The sequence below is a fragment of the Carex rostrata genome, chromosome 22, assembly GCF_964058835.1.
Source record: "Carex rostrata chromosome 22, lpCarRost1.2, whole genome shotgun sequence".
Lineage (NCBI taxonomy): Eukaryota > Viridiplantae > Streptophyta > Magnoliopsida > Poales > Cyperaceae > Carex > Carex rostrata.
Genome location: NC_135939.1, coordinates 4,868,344 through 4,887,247, shown reverse-complemented (window position 1 = coordinate 4,887,247; position 18,904 = coordinate 4,868,344). Strand labels below are relative to the sequence as shown.

General features: G+C 37.1%; 3 protein-coding genes across 4 annotated transcripts in view; 2 read left to right on the top strand and 1 right to left on the bottom strand.

The window, feature by feature from the left end:
- Positions 1-1,496: 1,496 nt before the first annotated feature.
- LOC144573756 (serine/threonine-protein phosphatase 7 long form homolog) lies at positions 1,497-2,205 on the top strand. Its single transcript, XM_078323505.1, has 2 exons — positions 1,497-2,044; positions 2,130-2,205. The coding sequence occupies exons 1-2, from the start codon at positions 1,497-1,499 to the stop codon at positions 2,203-2,205; spliced, it is 624 nt and encodes a 207-aa protein (XP_078179631.1).
- Positions 2,206-4,009: 1,804 nt separating this feature from the next.
- LOC144573755 (uncharacterized) lies at positions 4,010-6,561 on the bottom strand. Its single transcript, XM_078323504.1, has 5 exons — positions 6,550-6,561; positions 6,082-6,454; positions 4,270-5,997; positions 4,118-4,183; positions 4,010-4,038 (listed from the first exon to the last, which is right to left on the bottom strand). The coding sequence occupies exons 1-5, from the start codon at positions 6,559-6,561 to the stop codon at positions 4,010-4,012; spliced, it is 2,208 nt and encodes a 735-aa protein (XP_078179630.1).
- A 2,967-nt stretch (positions 6,562-9,528) lies between these two features.
- LOC144573852 (uncharacterized) overlaps positions 9,529-18,904 on the top strand; it is a 33,287-nt gene continuing 23,911 nt past the window's right edge. For both annotated transcript variants that reach the window (XM_078323618.1, XM_078323617.1), the window contains exons 1-20: positions 9,529-9,820; positions 10,216-10,297; positions 10,927-11,030; positions 11,284-11,379; positions 11,740-11,787; positions 11,910-11,963; positions 12,050-12,153; positions 12,603-12,720; positions 13,501-13,602; positions 13,717-13,911; positions 14,008-14,165; positions 14,490-14,648; positions 15,046-15,129; positions 15,276-15,747; positions 16,655-16,750; positions 16,842-16,909; positions 17,220-17,340; positions 17,489-17,701; positions 17,956-18,174; positions 18,415-18,524. In XM_078323618.1, the coding sequence (XP_078179744.1) occupies positions 9,806-9,820; positions 10,216-10,297; positions 10,927-11,030; positions 11,284-11,379; positions 11,740-11,787; positions 11,910-11,963; positions 12,050-12,153; positions 12,603-12,720; positions 13,501-13,602; positions 13,717-13,911; positions 14,008-14,165; positions 14,490-14,648; positions 15,046-15,129; positions 15,276-15,747; positions 16,655-16,750; positions 16,842-16,909; positions 17,220-17,340; positions 17,489-17,701; positions 17,956-18,174; positions 18,415-18,524 (2,618 nt within the window). In that variant the 5' untranslated portion in view covers positions 9,529-9,805. The remainder of the gene's footprint in view (positions 9,821-10,215; positions 10,298-10,926; positions 11,031-11,283; positions 11,380-11,739; positions 11,788-11,909; positions 11,964-12,049; positions 12,154-12,602; positions 12,721-13,500; positions 13,603-13,716; positions 13,912-14,007; positions 14,166-14,489; positions 14,649-15,045; positions 15,130-15,275; positions 15,748-16,654; positions 16,751-16,841; positions 16,910-17,219; positions 17,341-17,488; positions 17,702-17,955; positions 18,175-18,414; positions 18,525-18,904) is intronic.

Sequence of the window (18,904 nt, the reverse complement as noted above, 5' to 3'; positions counted from 1 at the left end):
AAAAAAAAAAAAAAAAAAAAAAAAAAAAAAAAAAACAGGCCGGGATAAGACAACCCGTCCCACACCGAAATAACCCACTCCTCCTTCCTTTCCCCTCGGTCCCTCTCGCTTTCGCTCCGTCCTCTGTGTTCCCTCCTTCACTCCTCACGCCTTCACGCAGTGCCGCTGCAGACCGACAAAAAATTAATTTCGGGTCCACATTACGCACGCCATCTCCAGGACGGGTCAAGGCAACCCGTCTGAACCGTTAATTTCGGCAAAGCTGCCTCTCTCCCATCAATTAAGGTAATTTTTTTAAATAAATTAGTGTAAAATTAAGTTAATTAGTAATAATTTCTAATTGAATTTGTTATTGAACTATTGATTATAGTTAATTTTATTAATTTGTTAATTGTATTTTAAAAGAATTAATAAATTAGGGTTTAGTGTTTAGAAGAATTAATTTATTTGTAGACTCATTTGATATGGTATGAATTAATTTTGTTTAATTTATTTATTTAAATTAGTCCATAGCATAGAATTTATAGTATTATTTTGATAATATTTTAGCCTAAAGTTCATGGTTCATTAATTTAAATTTTTGATAATGCAAATAATTTAGGTACCACACGATAGTTATTTTATTAATCTATTATAAAAATGAATTGAATTGAATTAATTAGATTTCATGTTATTAGTTTGTTAAATGTATTTTGCAAGACATGATAAAGTTTGCAAGACATAATTAGTAATTTATTTATTAATGTGAGAGGTGAGTAGTTAGTAAATTTAGATTGTTATTAATTTTTTCAAAATGTTATGTATGCAGAATGTCAAGCAATCGTGATCAGTGTGGCCCTTCACATGCTGCAGTTGTATATGGTGATTCTGGTTTTGATTCGTCATGGTCAGCAAGTAATTTTAGCAATTTATTATGGATGCCGCATGATCAGCATAAGGTCTCACGAATCCATGATGATGTAAGTTATTCCATGAATCATTTAATTTTTTTTTTATAAAATGATATAACTATTTGAATTACAATATTTTTATTTTAATCAAATTGTATAACATTGACAGGATTACAGAGATGTAGGAGTGGACCCTCGAGGTATCTGGACTGGGATTGAGTACCACGACCTTTGCAAACCATTCTTGCTTAGACTCGGTTTGTATCAGGTTTCTCAAATGGGTCACATGAAAATTGACCCATCACTCCTCGCTGGTCTCGTGGAGCGATGGAGACCAGAGACTCACAGTTTTCATCTTCCCATTGGAGAGATGACAATTACGCTGCAGGATGTTTCTTGTCTCTGGACGCTGCCGATCATGGGGTTACCGGTGACGGGTCCTTCAGACCGTGCTTGGTCTATCTTAGTGGATCAGCTTCTTGGAAATGGGACCGCAAGTGCGGTGCTTAAAAAAAAAAGAGATCGGGGTCGAATGACACGCAAGAGGTTCGTTCGCAATCTGGGTATGCTATAAATTTGAGAGAATTGCGTGATCGATTTGCTGGAATGCTAAACCCGGAACCGAATGAGCCTACAGAGGAGCAGGTACGCCAGTACACAAGGGCATATGTACTCGATTTATTCGGGTCTATATTTTTTGCTGATTCGTCGGGAGATTCGGTTCCGGCAATGTATTTACAATTTCTAGGAAATCTTGATTCCCCGGAACAGTACAATTGGGGTGGGGCTGTTCTAGCTTATCTCTACAGGAGCCTTTGTGTTGCGGTTCAGCGTAAAACAAAGCTTATGTCAGGGCCAACTGTGCTTTTACAACATTGGTGTTGGTCTCGATTATCAACCGGCTGTCCTCGTCCCTTAAATGATTGGAGTCCAAATTGGGGCCATCCAAACGGACAAGAGTGTCCAGCATTCGGAGATAAGTGGTGTTGTCTCCATGATTATCGCCAAGGTCACAATCGGAGTGGAGTTAGTTACTTCCGCAACGAACTGCAAAAGCTCGAAGATTACATGGTAAAATGGTCGCCTTACAAAGCGATGTTACTTGAGGTACCGTGTAAGCTGCCATCACGAGTTATTGACGAAATGGGTGTATGGTTAGCTCGTGTGCCACTTGTGCACTTTTGGATAATTAAGCATCATTACCCAGATCGTGTGATGCGACAATTTGGGTTTGCACAGGAAATCCCGCCGCCACTGCCGCTCCCCGAGGATGAGGTACGCCGGTTACACAAACTTGTTCACAGTGCGAATGTGAGACTAGTAAATTGGGGTAATGTGCACCAGAATTACGTAAATGAGGCATCTAATCCGGGAGACCACTTGGTTGTTCCAGCCAGGTATTGGAGTCATTACGACATATTGCCATATCGAAATTGGTTCCAGAACAATGGCATGTTCAATATTTTCTTAGGAAAACAGTGCATAGAAGGTCTTGATGATCCCCTTCCAGAATACAGAGATGAGATTGGCGAAGTAGGGTACATTCCCGGTGCCCCGAAATCGACACGTGATGTAAGTTTTACTAATTTAAAATATTTATGAGATGATATTAGTATGTTAGTGGAGTTACATTTTTTTTTTACAGTCATTACGAGGGATAAAGATAATATCAGCAGCTATAGGATTAACGAAATCGAAGACACTCAAGAAAATAGGAAAATTTTTCCTCAAAGCAAGTTGTGGCCTTCTCAGAGATAACGGTATGGATGCTAAATTGCAAAGTATGTTGAGGGCGGCCGATCTTCCAGACAATATCGATGACATCTCAGATGGTGATAATCCTGAACCAATTCCCAACTTGCCTCAAGATTTTGATCCCAACTACCATGAGAGATGGGTACAAACAAATGACGGACTAAATGAATACCTCAGAAGCTTTCAAACTGGACCTAGTCAGGTTGATATGGTAAGTATAAAAAAAAATACTTTCATTAGTTGTCGATTATGTTTATTAGGATAGTAAAATATTAATTACAGGGAGCGGAGGATCATGGCACGTCCACACAAGGCAACACAGTTGGGCAGTTCATGTCAGAGTTGTTGGACAGCTCGGTGTACACCCCAGTTGATTACACAGTACCTAGTCAGGTCCATCAGGTAATAATTTCATAACTTTTCATGTTTAATTTTAATAATCGTTGGTATGGTTTATTAAATACGAAAATAATTATTATAGGAATCAGAGGTTCCTATCACGTTCACACAAGACAACGCAGGACCTAGTCAGGTTTATCAGATCCATCAGACATATGATCAGGCATATCCTGAGGATGCGCAATACATGGGTTACACAGGACCTAGTCCGGATTATCAGGTAATAATTTCAAAATTTTAAGTTTTATTTAAATAATAGTCTATTATGTTTACTAAATACTAAAATGATTGTTGTAGGATTCGGATCATATCGGGCTGGTCCCGCTGGATGTTACTGGTGCACAAGATAACATAGGACCTAGTCCAGTCGTTACGCCACGTACACAAGCAATGGAGGCTTTTTTCCCATCGTACAATAATGTTTACGTCAGGCATAAGAGAGCGGACAAACAAAATGCTACACCTGAAAGAAGATACCCAGATCGAAATCGCCGAGCACCAGACTTGTTCACTTTTGACTAGGTATTTAAATGGACTGTAATAATAGACTGTTAGTTTGTGTTACGTGAGAATGTATTTAAATGGACTGTTGGATAAATGGACTGGTACTTAATTTAATTTTAGTTATTTGTATTACGTTTGTGTTACGTTAGTTATTTGTATGAATGATACTTAGCTTCATGAATGCTACTTGAGAATGTTTTTTTTTATTATTTGGTCACTCTTCAAATGCCAACCTAGCCTTTTTAAGAGAGAACGACGGAATGCAAATAAGGATTATTACGATGTAAACATGGACATATTACTTACAACACAGAAAAAAATTCAATGCATAATACAAACTCCAAATGAAAGAATAAATAACAAACTTCACGACAAACTTAAAATGAGCTACAAACATAATCTCCAACGACAAACCAAATAACAAAAATAAACTACTTAAAAAGAGTCTTGAAAGTACGGCTTCATCTTCGACTGTAAGCAGAAGATGTTCCTGATTTAAAATCATTAATTAGAATACACAATTTTTGAATAAGGAAAAAAAAATAATCAATATTAAAATATTAAGAAACCTGCTGTATATATGTCAGACACAGAATGTCTAGCTTGCTGTCCCTGATTCCTACTAGCTGAAGCCTCTAAACAAATAACACAACAACAAGGTCGTTAATATATTATGTACATACATTTCAAATGAGAATGACACAAAAATAATGCAACCAACCTGCCGCACGTCTGTCGGACGTCGAACATCTAGCTTGGTGTCCCACTCTCCTCCCTTGCATTTCATCCATCGTCATGACTATACGAGCGTGCTTTCTCCTACCCTTCTTGATTTTGTTACTTTCCGGAACAATAGTTATACCGTCATAGCGAGGCCATTCACATTGGTTGGCATAGCCGTGAAATTGGCCACTCCAAGTTTCGGCAAGTGTCTTTGCGGAATACAAATGATTCACGAATATGTTGTGGTTGTATCTCCGTTCTCGACACACGGCAAGTACATGAGTACACGGTATACCGGTAAGCTGTGGTTTGAGACATGCACATTGTGCTATGTTTCCATTGCTTATGATGACCTTATACCGGAAAGTTTCTTTTTTATAAGTAAAATTTCCATCTCGTTCTTTGTACACGACCCTCTCGTCATTCACCTTGACCTCGTGTTCACCGTGCACACCGAGTGGCATGGAATTCATTTCCAGACACTTTTTGATTCTTTTAGCCAATAGCTTTTCAACTCGCTCTGACCAAAGTTGTTGACTAGCTAAGCGAGCCATTGCTTTCCCTTCTCTATCCCTAAACCACGCGAGACACTTGTAATATGTGTCTTCCACCAGTACAACGACTGGCAGTCTCCGGCTAAATTTGAATACATTATTCAACGATTCAGATCCGTTAATAGTCATAATTCCCCAGCGAGCGCCGTTGTCCATACATTGATACACCTTCCATGGTTTAGGGATCTCATTATGATTGATATCTTGATATTTACCGACATTATTTAAATACGCAACTGCAACTGCATCTGGATTTTTCTTTCGCAATATTTCGAAGAACTCCTCAAACCTCCGTGGCTTCTTTTTGTTGCAAAGTATTTTAAATAGGTCACAAAGTTTTCTATTGTGTACTTTTTTCATCAAATTCTCGGCAATGTGTTGTGAGCACAATCTGTGAACGCACTCGCCACCATCCTCGTACCAACCACCGTATCTATCGGTGAATACTTTTTTGATCCCCATGTGCCGATCAGAAACAACGCACATGAACTTATTACCAATTACCTCTAGACGCAGCCACCTCATGAACCATCCCCATGTCTGGAAACTCTCTTCCCTGACTAATGCAAAAGCCAGAGGAAGCAACTGGTTCTCAGCATCGTAACCGCACGCTATCAGCAATCTCCCTTGATACCTACCAGAAAGGAAGCATGCATCAATACTAATGATTGGCCTGAGATGAGGCACTGCAGCAATGCATGGACCGTAAGCCCACGCAGCTGCCTTAAACAACCTTTCTGTTGGATCATCTGTGGGTTCGTGCGCAACTCCGAATTTTGTTCCTGGATTGTCTTTTTTAATTGCTTCCAACAATGGAGTGAGAAGGTTGTAAGATTTTTCCCAACTACCGAATAGTTGTGCGATTGCCAGCTCTCGGCCACGCCACAACTTGTTATATTTGGGAATTATTCCCTTGTATTTTTTACGGACTAGCCCTTTAACGCTTTTAATAGTTAAGGCAACATTCTCCCTAATATCTTCTCGTATAACATCGGCGACCATTTTTGCAGTTAATTGTGCATGATCGGTACGAGAAGCATTGGCATGGCATGTATGTGGTCCTGAAATTGTTCTAATTTCCCACTTAGATGAAAATAATCCAGACTTAGCATACAAACGCCACGCACACCTGGTGTCCTTGCAATTGACTATCATGCTAGTTTTATTGCTCCCTGTAATTTTTACTTCAATATTCTTTTTGATGTGATAACTATTTATTTTCAATTGTAGAGTCTCTTTTGAAGAGAACTCATTACCTACAGCAAGTGTATCATGAACATGTTTCGGCCTACTGAAAAAGTTGACATCTGCGGGTTGAAATGCTGAGGTGTCATTGAAGCTTGCCACAGGGTGACTTACACCGCGGTCACTTATGGGAAAATGTTCAGCCTGAACGCGTGGTGTTTGGTGTGATTGTGTTGAGGTATCATCCCGGACATCCCCTTCTGAATCAGCTTCATTATCCCAATCGGCATCATCCTCACATGAGTCGGCGTCATCCTCACATGAGTCGGCGTCATCCTCACATGAGTCAGCATCATCACTTTGCGGCACATCATCAAAATCAGTATTAGGATCAGCTACCTCCGGTGGATCGATCCACGGGCTACTCTGATTATTGTATTCTGTCTGAACAGACGGTGACAACTCGTTCACATTGGGATAAGGATGCAAATAAAGGTCTCGCCTCGGTGTTTGTTGTGTCGGATAGGGTTCAGAGAAACTGGGACCCGCATAGTTACCACTATATTGGGTCTGTCGAGGGTCTTGCCTCGGTGTTTGTTGTGTCTGATAGGGTTCGAAGAAACTGGGACCCGCATAGTTATCACTATATTGGGTCCGTCGAGGTTCTGGATTTGTTTCCGGTACCATACTATTAACGAATAACTGCGGTTGTATTTCACCGATGATTGGAACTAACTTAATGTATAAATCAAGAAAAGTATACTGGGTTTGGGCACGCATACTTTGGATAAAAATACCTCTCCAACTCTGATCGCACACGATTTCAATTTTCTCATAATAATGTCGGGCTGTTGTACCAACATTAACCCGTGCATGTGTTTTTAGGTTATACTCATTCTCATAATATCCAAGTTGGCGATAAATTTCACCTTTCACATCATACCAACCGTATTCATCAGTCACACTCAAAGAGAATCGAGGACTAATACTATACTCTACTCCTTTACGACCGTGTCGTATTTCACCACCAAAATAAATCCTCAGCATCAACATGATTAATTTTTTTTTAAATTAACCTACACAATAATGAATAAATTACATATTATTATTATTACAATAATCAAAACTAATTTAAATTAAATTATTTTACAAAAGTTGGTACAACATAATGAATTAAATTAACCAGGTAGGTCATGAAAATCATATTCAGAGTATGAATCGTATGTTATATGTCTCTGTTGGTAGTCATTATAAAACATTTGATACTCTATATAATGCTATGAAATTGACAGTAACTACACAAGCTAAATACTTGTAAAAAAAATTGTAAATATAAATTATTTCATTCCATTTGCATCTTTGTAAATAATTCATTTCAATTACTAAATAACATAGCAGAAAAATTAATTGAAGAGTCACCTGTTTAAAATTTCACTTTGCTATCGTCTCTGTCTCAGTCTGCTATTAAGCTCTATCTCTATTTCTGTTTTTCGACTTTGCTATCGCTTCTGTCTGTCTCTGTCTGTTATTCAGGCCATGGTTGAATATTAATAGGTAAACTTCTTCTTCGGACGGGTTTGACGTCCCCGTCCCGACTTTAGGCATCCTATTCTGTACTTTTTAGACATACTGTTCTAGACATTCAATACAATTCAATATAATGATCACGATCTTTGCAACTTTGTAGAATTTTCTCGGACGGGCTTGACATCCCCGTCCTGAGTTTTCTTTCTTTTTTTTTTTTTTTTGCGATTTCTCGGACAGGCTTGACAACCCCGTCCCGAGTTTTCTTCTTCTTTTTTTTTTTTTTTGCGATTTCTCGGACGGGCTTGACAAACCCGTCCAGCCTCTTTTTTTTTTTTTTTTTTTTTTTTTTTTTTTTTTTCTTTTTTCGCGCGGTGGGTTTTTGTCGTTATTGAATTATGTGGGACGGGTTGGACTTCCCCGTCCAGGCTTTTTTTTTTTGGTTAGTTTGGTTTTAGTTTAGTTGGGTAGGCTGGCTAATTGTTTGTTAACCGGACGGGTTCAGGTGGTCCGTCCGCAGGGACGGGTTGTATTACCCCGGTCTTCTTAGTTTTAAAAAAAAATTGCAAACGGTATTGAATCTCGATATTTTAATAATTTATTTTCTATTAATAAAAAATTCGGTTATATTGAGTATGGCTAATATAATATCAGTGTCATTTCAGTCTATATAACACCAACTTCAAAACTTATCAAATTGAGTTCAAATGGTGAATCTAAACCGTTCAAACTAATTTACTTTATGAGCGATGCATTTACATGCAAACTTTTTATATTTTCAAGTTATTTTAGTATCAAATTAAGCGGCAAAAAAATTAAAAAATGAATGTATTAAAATTAACTTAAAAAATCACACATTTGATCGCTTGACTTGATATCAAATAAACTCAAAAACTTATAAATTTTACATGTAAACGCACAACTAATGAAGTAAATCGGTTCGAACAGTTTGAATTTACCATTTAAACTCAATTTGATAGATTTTGAAGTTGGTGTTATATAGACTGAAATGACACTGATGTTATATTAGCCATACTCGATTATCTAATATTGTGATCATCATTGATCAGCAAACAAATTATATAGCTTTTCGATAATGTATTGTTTTGTTGACCTCGAGCAAGACGATATCGCCGATAAGATCATTGAACACTGGCTGGGGTTTGTTGCGAAAAGGTAGATGCAAATGGGAGCATTATGTCTTTCTTTTGAAACCTTTGATGCCCAGACATCAGATATTCAATAGTTCCTCAGAACTGAACATATCACTAATTTTTTTTAATTCTCTAGGATAGGACTATCTATATTCTATATCGTCCCAATTTTTTTTTTTTTTGTTTGTTGATCGGACGGGAACAAATTTACTGTTTCAGTCTTTTTTTTTTTTTTTCTGTTTAGTTAATTTAATTATCGGTAGAGAGTTAATTAGTGGGACGTGTTAAAATATCGGACAAACAATTTCGTTTTATCTAGATTTTAAATTTCCAGCAAAATTATCCTGTTTAGCAATATTTTATTTATTTATTTATTTATTTTTGATTAATAAAAAAATCGGAAAAAATTCTCCCCATTCTTCGAATTCACATCCTCTCCGATACCTGGGAATCTTTTGCAATTACTAGATCTGGACCGTTCCTTTTAACTTGGGACGAATCTCAAAGCCCCAAAATACAGCCCTATGGACTATGGTGACCCGAATGAATTCGTATCCTCTGAGATATCTCAAACTTTGCGTGACTTTATGGAAAATCTCAACCGTTTAAATACGTTATGCACGAATCTCGAAGCACACATAATACTGACCCCCTACATCACCCCCGAATAGGCACCGGACACGTCGGTCACGCAAAAGTTGAGATATCTCAGAGGATACTCACTCGACCCGGATCCGGTTGAGATTTTATCTCAAACCGTAAAGTGAGGTGATCCTCTGCAATACCTGAGAGGATACGGATTCCTTTTTCTGTCTTCTTCGATTTTGTTGCTGTAATTTTTTGTTTCCCCTCTCCTCTTCCGATCGTCTCTCTGTTATGTGTTGTGAAAAACGTGGCCCAGCCTCTCACCCTTGTTCCGATCGCTCCTCTTGCCGAGACCCACCCTTTTTTTTCTGCTTGGCCGGAGGTGTGGATGGAGGAACCCTCCTTTTTGCAATTGTCGCAACGAACGGTGCTGGAGGCTCCCTTCATCCCTGAAATTAGGGTTCTGGTGGTTGCGCTGAGGGTTCGTGAAATGTGCTTAAGATCTGCTCGGTTCTAATCTACGAGGTTTCCAATGTTCGAAGCACATGTACGTGTTAATACTTTTGGTCTTCAATTTTTCGTCAGTTTTTAATATTTAGATTTCTTCCGTGTTGTTGGATTTTTCTGTAGCGGAGCATGGATTTGCCACTGTAGCGCTCGCTGATATTATAAGTTAAAAAAAGAATTTAAGGTTAAAACAAGCAACAATCCTTTCACGACTGAGACTGAAATCGTATGGTTTTGGTCGGACAAAGGTTGTTTAGTGCTAATTGGGATGTAAAATTAATGGAGGGGCTAAACTGAAAGAATGCAAATGGGCAATAATCACGTGATACTTGCATGACATAGCCTGGAAGTTATTTGTTTGATATATAGTAAATGCAATTGCTAATTTATAGCACGGATTATTCTTATCTTATGGTCACTGTCTCGGTTGGACAGGTGTCACGGCTGCTGAAGAAGTACCTGGGTGATTATGTGGAGGGTCTGTCAACTGAAGCCCTTAGTATCAGCGTGTGGAATGGTGCGTTCCATAGGCTTCATCTAAGATTTTTTTTTTTTTTGCCTATATTTTAGTATTTATTTAGTGGTTATATTTCCCTGAAAGCTTTGTACATGTGATGGGTATTTCTGCAATTAGAGTTAAGTCAAGAGACATCTTACATAGTCTCAAGAGACAGCCAAATTTAATTTTGCAGTGTTTGCTAGTAGGCCGTATTAATTTGCAATTACTATTCACCCTCCAGATTAAGACCACAGAGATGGTACATCCTGCTGAATGTTGATATTTTGCCTTAAACCTTAATTAGGCTAAAACCTAAAAATTGATGTAAACCAAGTCAATTAATTTTTTATGCATCCAATTTCTATGTACTGGACATACATTATATGGTTCATTTAAAATTATAAATCAGTGTCAATTTAGTCACTTTTTGCTTGATTTAACCTTTATTTTAACTGTCAGTATATGTAAGCAACACCAAAAGTTGGATGTCAGTTTCAAGTATGTAAAACAGTAGGAAAAACAAGAGAATTTACGCGGTGAATTTTCTGATAACCTTATTTGCAATTTTGTGGATTAACATCTTCTAGACACGTTACTTACATTAGATGCTGAGGGCATTTAACATAATATGTTTTTTATAATAACAGGCGATGTCATGCTTAAGGATCTGAAGCTGAAAGCTGAAGCACTCAATTCTCTGAAGCTTCCGGTCACAGTCAAAGCTGGTTTTGTTGGTACAATAACTATAAAGGTACTCTTTTCCGTTTCTCCAATAGTTACACCCTTTTGTTTTTTGCCTGTGTACTAGTGAAACAGATGGGGGATACCAGTGCATGTTCATACATTCAATTGGTGACCATGCCTTTTCTTTTTAAGGAAATATCAGATTAAATACTCTTCATTCTTCGTTTGGTGTGAATTGTGAAACATTGCAGTTTTGCACTTTTCTTGTTGATTTTTTTCTTCTTTTTCTGCCTAACAATACATCAATTGTACATTTAAAGGTTCCATGGAAAAGCCTCGGTAAGGATCCTGTTATAGTGCTGATTGACCGCATCTTTGTTCTTGCGGAGCCTGCTCCAGATGGCCAGCACACCACGGTAATATATACATGCTTTTTTAAATGGAAGTTTCTATATACTCTTGCAGTATCTTGAATTCTCATGTGCACCTGACAGTGTGAGTATATCCCTCGGAATGCCCACCCCCACTTTATTCAATGAAATAATGTTTTTTCTTATGTCAATTAAGTGAGATAGACACAGTGGTTTGGACATCTTTGTATAATAAATCTTATAATGTTGGTGGGGTACAGCAGGGATTGTTCTGTACTCATTAGAGGGGTATTTGTTAACATGCCTTGGAGTCCTTGCCTTTTAATGATCCTCATTATACCTAAGTTTCCATCAGAAGCTTTCGTCATTACTAATATTTGTTTTTTGTTTTTAAATTTGTTTAAGCCTGAAGACAGAGAAAAGCTTTTCGAAGCCAAACTCCAACAGATTGAGGTTTGTATCTTAAACATGCTTCTTTAGATGTATAAATTATTCTTACTAAAAAAAAAAAATCAGATTTTGGATTAATGATGTTTAAAAGCCCTTCTAAAGTTCTATTATGATTGGGCATGCAGGAGAGAGAGGCAGCGACCCTTGAAGCTACGAGCGGATATTCAAAAGATGGATCAGTAAGGCGACTTGATGCATTACAGTTAATTCTTGTCGAAACACTTTTCATGTCAGTATTTACTAATGCAGTATTACTCTATGACAGGCATCCTTTGGAACTGCATGGGTGAGTTCCCTAACTGCTACAGTGCTAGGAAATCTGAAAGTTACTATCAGCAATGTGCATATTCGGTTAGAGGATTCTGTTAGGTACTTTTTTCTTTTTTCTTTCCTTGTAGTTTCTTTCTTTTTTTGCTTTGAAACAGCACTGAAGTCTTTGGTCTTTTTCATGAACATACCTGATTTATATACTTTAGCATGGTGTCACGAGATTGTACCGTTTGGTTCGTGTTTGATTTCATAATTTTTTTCTATAACAGACTAGTTTGACATCTGGGCATTTTAGACAATTTTTTGAATAAGAGAAAAGAAAAACAAAGATAAGCAGATGCCCTTGTGACTAAAATAATTGCAAGCGTTAATATGATCAGTTCACTAATACCAGGTTAAGGTTATCTGTCTGTTTCTATTTGGTATTAATATTTAAACAGTACACATAGTGGTGTATATTATTCTCCCCTTTAGAGAGAGTTAAAACTACATTCTTATTTCGACGTATGTTTAGTGACATGTATGTATGGACTGATTTGTTCTCTCAGCAATATAGGCCATCCATTTTGCTCAGGCATCACTTTATCAAGACTTGCAGCTGTCACAGTGGATGGGAAGGGAAATGAGACCTTTGATACAAGTGCTGCACTAGATAAGCTACGTAAGGTAAGCACTATTTGGCTTCATATTTAGTGTCTTCAAGGCATACAAATAGACATAGTTTGGTTAAAGAGCCCTTTTATTATCAAGTATCGCCAAGAACTATTTGTTTTTTCAATGATTGTGAAGAAGCCCCTTAATAATTGCTGGAGATTAAAAATTGTTTCATGCCTTTTATTATCAAGTATCACCAAGAACTATTGATATTATTAGTTTTTTGCAATAAAATTGTTCTCTTATTTTTTTTGATAAAATTAATTTCAAATCAGAAATTAAGATCAATTTTACAAGATGACAATATCATAAAACCCTACAAGCATGAAAACTCAACTCTTTAAAGCTGTAAGCCTGTAATTTCATTTTTTTTATGGTTGGAGAAAGCAGGTAGCCTTCTGATAGTAAATTAATCAGACATTATCAACTTTTTATTCAAATTACCTCTAATTCGGTCAAAATAAAATAGAAATTTTTTATTTTCCTGGTTGATTACTCTTTTGTCGAACCTTTTAAAGTCAAGTGCATCCTGGTAACTAAACAAAATTAAAGAATAAAGAATATTAGGTGGTATTTTTAAAATTTGGAGGTAGGGGAGTGAGAGAGAGAGAGCTGGGGGGGGGGGGGTCAAGGAATTTAAGGGTCCTTTTGATAAAATAGTGACAGATTCAAAGTTATTTATAATTGTTGTGTTCATATGACTTTAACCTGTTAGTAAGGTTGCAACCTTAATACTGGCATAGATAGTGACAGTGTATTTGCAGACCTTGAATTATCTAATTCCTTTTATAGTCAGTACAACTGCATAGATTGGCTGTATATCACGATTCGGACTCTACTCCTTGGAAAATTGATAAGAAGTGGGAGGACTTGAGTCCTGCTGAATGGAGTGAGGTTAGCTTTTCTTCGTGCTATGTGTTTTGCTAACTTGAAATTAATGTAAAATTGTCTCATGCATTTTAGTTTTTTTTGTGAATGCATGCTATACTTCTGATTTTATGGCTGTAGATTTTTCAAGATGGGATAGATGAATGCTCGTCTGGGTCAAATTCAGTTTGGGCATCTAACCGACAATACTTGGTTTCGCCTATAAATGGTGTCCTTAAGTACCAGCGGCTTGGCAAAGACGAAAGAGGTGACCCAAATAATCCTTTTGTGAAGGCATCAGTCCTCCTAGCCGATGTTTCTTCAACTGTCACTGAGGTAGTTTTTCTTTCCTTCTATCATCTCAGCAATTTGTTAGCTTAGGATGAGTTCAAACATTTAATTTAAAGATATGTTCACAAAAAAATTTTTCAGGCTCAATATTATAACGGAATAAAGTTGTTAGAGACCTTTTCAAGATTCAAAACACGCGTTGAGGTGTCTCACTTGAGGCCTGTGGTGCCAGTTTTAGATGATCCTCGTGGTTGGTGGCGGTATGCTATGTTGGCAAGCTTGCGTCAGAAGAAATCATGGTCCGAGCACATGTATATTAGTAAAATAAAATCGATTATCTCATCTATTATAGTCCTTCATTCTCTGTTGATGCCAGAAAAGTTGCACTACAACTGAGGCGGTCGTAATTGTATTTTGATTCGTGCGAGGAATTTGGTCATAATTCTATTTAATTTCTTCTCTCACCAGTAGCAAAGCATCAGAAGGATTGTACAATCTGCCAAAACTGGAATTTAAAGTACCACAGTGCAAAACAGTCCTTATCCATTATTCCCTTTCTTTCCTTTTTGGTAAATAATATATGCTCAATACTTATTTTTTGTGTTTTTTTTTTTGGTCTTTAGCTACTTCTTTTCTTGGGAGAGAATCAAGGACCATTGTCAGCTCCGTCGGCGATATGTGCAACTATATTCAAGTTCACTCCAACAGCCGGCAACTACAGATGTGTCTGAGCTTAGGCAGATTGAAAGAGTTCTTGACTCAAAGGTCATCATACTCTGGAGGTGGGTCCCAAGTTATTAATAAAGGGCCTTTATCCTCTTCTATTCAAATTGCAGAAATGTACAATTTAACTGGGCTCATTAAGAAGAGAAAAATCCTATAACAAAAATCAATAGATCTACGGCCTGCTTTCCAGTAACACTAGACTTCCAGTTATGAAAATAAGCTGGGTGTTGATTTTCTGATCTCAGTTAAAAAGCTTCCATATTTTATTGTTAATTCTTCACAGACCACTTGCTTGCTTAAGATGAACTGGATTTCCTTTTGAACTCATGCTAATCAGTCAATTGACAATTACTTAATCAGCAATCAATAAAGCTTTTGATTTGATCCCTATGTGGTATAATAATTCTGATGTACAAATTCGCAAAATGCCTGTCTCTAATTTATGCTTCTTAGGTTGCTGGCCCATGCCAAGGTTGAGTCAGTGAAGTTGTCAAGGAAGAAAGCTTCCTCCAAGAAAAGCTGGTGGCCTTTAGGATGGTAATGTATTTTTTTATTTTCTAATTGTATTATGTATTATTTAAGTAACTTATTGTAACGGACCAAAGTAGTCATTTGTCGTACCTTCTTCTTAGATCTCATCAAATTGTAAGAACAAAAGCCACTGAAAATTTCTTTCTTCATAGGTATTCTGGAGAGACTGCTTCAGGACAACAAGACACATCAGTCGAGCCAGTGCTAGGTGACGAAGAAAAGCTAACAAAGGAAGAATGGCAAGCTATCAACAAACTGATAAGCTACCATCAACAAGAAGATGACACCCTTTCTCCGATAGGCAAGCTTTCTCCAAACATGATCGTCTTCCTCCTAGATGTTTCCATCACTCAAGCTGCAGCCCGTATCATCAATATAGATGGGGTGGAGGTCCTTTGTGGTAGGTTTGAGCATCTCCATGTGGCGACAAAGTTATATTCTAAGAGCATCTGCTGTGATATGTCACTGAAGTATTGCGGATTGTCTTCACCTGAGGGCCCGCTTGCACACAGTGTTGTTAGTGAGAGAAAGAGCAATGCTTTGGTTGCCAGTTTTGTGCATGCTCCCCTGGGAGAAGACTTGGACTGGAAGCTTTCAGCTACTATAGCTCCTTGCCATGTCACGGTAACCTTTACAAGATAATTATATTAGTTTGATAGAGGCATCCAGATCAAGGGAGGAAACAGTGTATAATACTAAAATCATAATAGTTGTTGAACGGATGTCAAAGTTCAAAATCGTGCTAATATGGAGACAAGATATTTAGTATAATTGATGGTACATATTTGGAGTGAGTCAAACTTATTATGGATAAAGATGCAAATACAACAAATGCAAGTGCTTTAATAATAGCTTATAACTTCAGCATTGAAAATAGATAATAAGCTTGCATATAATATTTGACTTGCACGATAAATAACAAGTGTATAAAAATATTAGTTTTCCAACAGAAGTAAAAGAAATCAGGAATTCAGATGACTGATTGAAATCCATCTGTAACCATATCCTTTTGTAAGGGATCTATCCGTATTTGTAATTGTATCTTTTCACCATATTTAATATTAATATCCCTATCCGCATAATTATTTCTGTTCGTATCTGTGCACATACGGGTTTAAATTGACAGTATTGCTCCGGTTTCATCCCTAGTTCGGAAAGGATCAAATTAGTAACTTTTAGCAGATGTACAATTTGCATGCATCTAGGTTTCTTCGATAGTCTTACAGAAATTATTTGTTGAAGGGGGTATCTTGAGCCTTTTTGTTTTCTGTTTGTCATGTTAAGGGTTTTTTTTCCAGATTTGAACATAGAGTAAAATTAGTTTTGAACTAAGTAATGGATATGCTTTTGCACATTCTTAATCATTCCCTGCAACAGGTGCAAAGTAACTTTTACTTGGTTTTTGCTATACTGTACCTTCAGTATCTCATGAGGTGTTAAATTACGAAAAGTGTTACCAAAGATATTGTTTGTATGCTATACTTCGGAGGCTGCCTCTGTTCAGTTAGTATTTTGCCTTTTTGTTTCATAGGTCTCAATGGTTAGCTATGAAAGGTTTCTTGAGTTTGTCAAAAGGAGCAATGCTATTAGCCCTAGAATCACAATGGAAACTGCAACAGCTTTACAGGTAATGGACAATTACATTTTTTTATTTTAGTGGATATTGAGGCAATTAGATGGATTACAATCTTATAGGTTGATTCTGTTATGTTTATCAGTCAAAATTTGAGAAAGTAACAAGAAAGGCTCAAGAGCAGCTTCAGATAGTCTTGGAAGAGCAAAGCAGGTGCCCCCCCCCTCCTCTCTCGTGTTAAATTCATCTTAAAATTAAATCATTGGTTACATTAGTCACTCACACAACAAACATAAAAATATCATCAACACAGACATCAATCTACCTTGACATCCAACAACAACACATCTCCAATAACTCCATGAAATACCAACCAGTAACAACACAAATCAAGACATATCTAGAGAACTGAAGGGTGCAAGTCCTAACCTAGCAGCAACTGTCTTCCATCTTTGTCATTGCTGTGTAGTTGCTATGAACTTATTTTTACCGATGTATCATTTTTTCTGGTTCTTTTGCATAGGTTTGGACTTGATATCGATCTTGATGCCCCAAAAGTCTGGATTCCTTTGAGGTCTACTGAATCTTCATTCGGAGATAGTAACTTCATTCTTGATTTTGGTCATTTTACACTTCATACTGGAGTAAGATATCTCACCTAAAATTGATTTTATTCTATTTTTTTAAATGTGGAACCGAATTAGCAAGGAGAGTTATGTTTATAGTCATGTAGAACTTCCTTTTATGTAGAACTCTCTTTGTTGCTTTTATAAAGTTTTCAATTTACTATAGGATGGTCCAAGGGATGACAGACAGAGCATGTTCTCCCACTTTTGGGTATCCGGAAGGGACATGGCAGTTTTTTTCAGTGATAGCTTGTCACAGGGTCAACATGTCTCCAATGCAGAGAATACAAGTCAAGCAATACTACCTGTCTCTGAAGGTGATTCTGGACAAGTATATTCCATTCTTGACCCATGTGGGATGTCACTCGTATTTGACCAGGTTTTCTTTTTTTTGACTACAATTTCTTTGTAGTTATTAATTTCCTTCAATTTTGGAAACTCATTTGGATTCAAAGTATTTTTTTTATTTCATCCTGGTAAAACTCTATTACTGTTATGTGTTGCCGGCATGACTAACACTATGTGTTTACTTCCTGGGATAATTGGTTTTACTATTCTACAATTCCCATTTTAATTTTATCAAAAATGCGATAGGTAATAATTATTTTGTTTTTCCATTATGTGTTCTTGTAGATCAAAATCCCTCATCCACACTATCCTTCATCTCGGATTTCTGTTCAAGTGCCAAATCTCAGCCTCCATTTCTCACCCGAAAGATACCACAAGATCGTTGAGCTGATGGATTTATTCTACAACTCAAAAGAAAACACTGACCAAGGTGCTGATGATGCTGATCTTGTTCTTTGGCATCCTGCTGATTTGACTACTAATGCTAGGATTTTGGTTTGGAGGGTATGTATTCAGTTAATGCATTATGTATACTTGCATACAAGGTTTATTTGTGGAATTCTCAAAGCAGATACTAAAATAATACAATTATATTGTTTTCCGTTTATATGAAAACCATGCTTTTAGCTGCAACTGTGGTAAGATACTGGCATGAATAAGTTACTTGAATGCATATGCAAATTTTCACGCTTTTTTACTTTTTATGTGATTGGTGACTTATTTGGCGCTATCTACTCGGTTTAGGGAATAGGCAATTCTATGGCTGAGTGGCACCCTTGTCATCTTGCTTTATCCGGGTTGTATCTTTATGTTTTGGAGTCTGAGACTGCTCGAACCTATCAGAGGTGCTGCAGGTTTGTACACCACCTCTTCTTTTGTATATCCTTCTTGTGCGCAGTGATGCCGGAATCCTTGTTAACTTCAGAACAATACCATCATTCTGAGACTGCAGCGATCCAATGTTTATGTGGTATCTGCTTATACTGTGCCGATATAATTTAATATGAGCTTTGATTCGATTTCAGTTGTTAAGTTTTGTCCAAAAGATTCACCAAAATTTCTAGTATTGGTTGCATAACCCAATTAATTAGGATCAGTATTTACTACAGTTATATATGATTAAAGTGGGGTTGCAAATTCAACTTGTTAACATACCAGCGGAACATTTGGTTTCCGTAAATGTTGTGCTTTTATGAATGGAAGTCCCTGATTTTGAAATTTTTGTTTGTGCTGC

Bases quoted from the DNA above. Each gene is read 5' to 3' on its own strand.
- LOC144573756 (XM_078323505.1), top strand. From the start codon at position 1,497: ATGCTAAACCCGGAACCGAATGAGCCTACAGAGGAGCAGGTACGCCAG. The intron at 2,045-2,129 runs GTTAGCTCGTGT...GGGTTTGCACAG, and splicing joins ATTGACGAAATGGGTGTATG to GAAATCCCGCCGCCACTGCC.
- LOC144573755 (XM_078323504.1), bottom strand. The intron at 4,184-4,269 runs GTTGGTTGCATT...TTATTTGTTTAG, and splicing joins GTCCGACAGACGTGCGGCAG to AGGCTTCAGCTAGTAGGAAT. The intron at 4,039-4,117 runs GTTTCTTAATAT...ATTTTAAATCAG, and splicing joins GTCTGACATATATACAGCAG to GAACATCTTCTGCTTACAGT.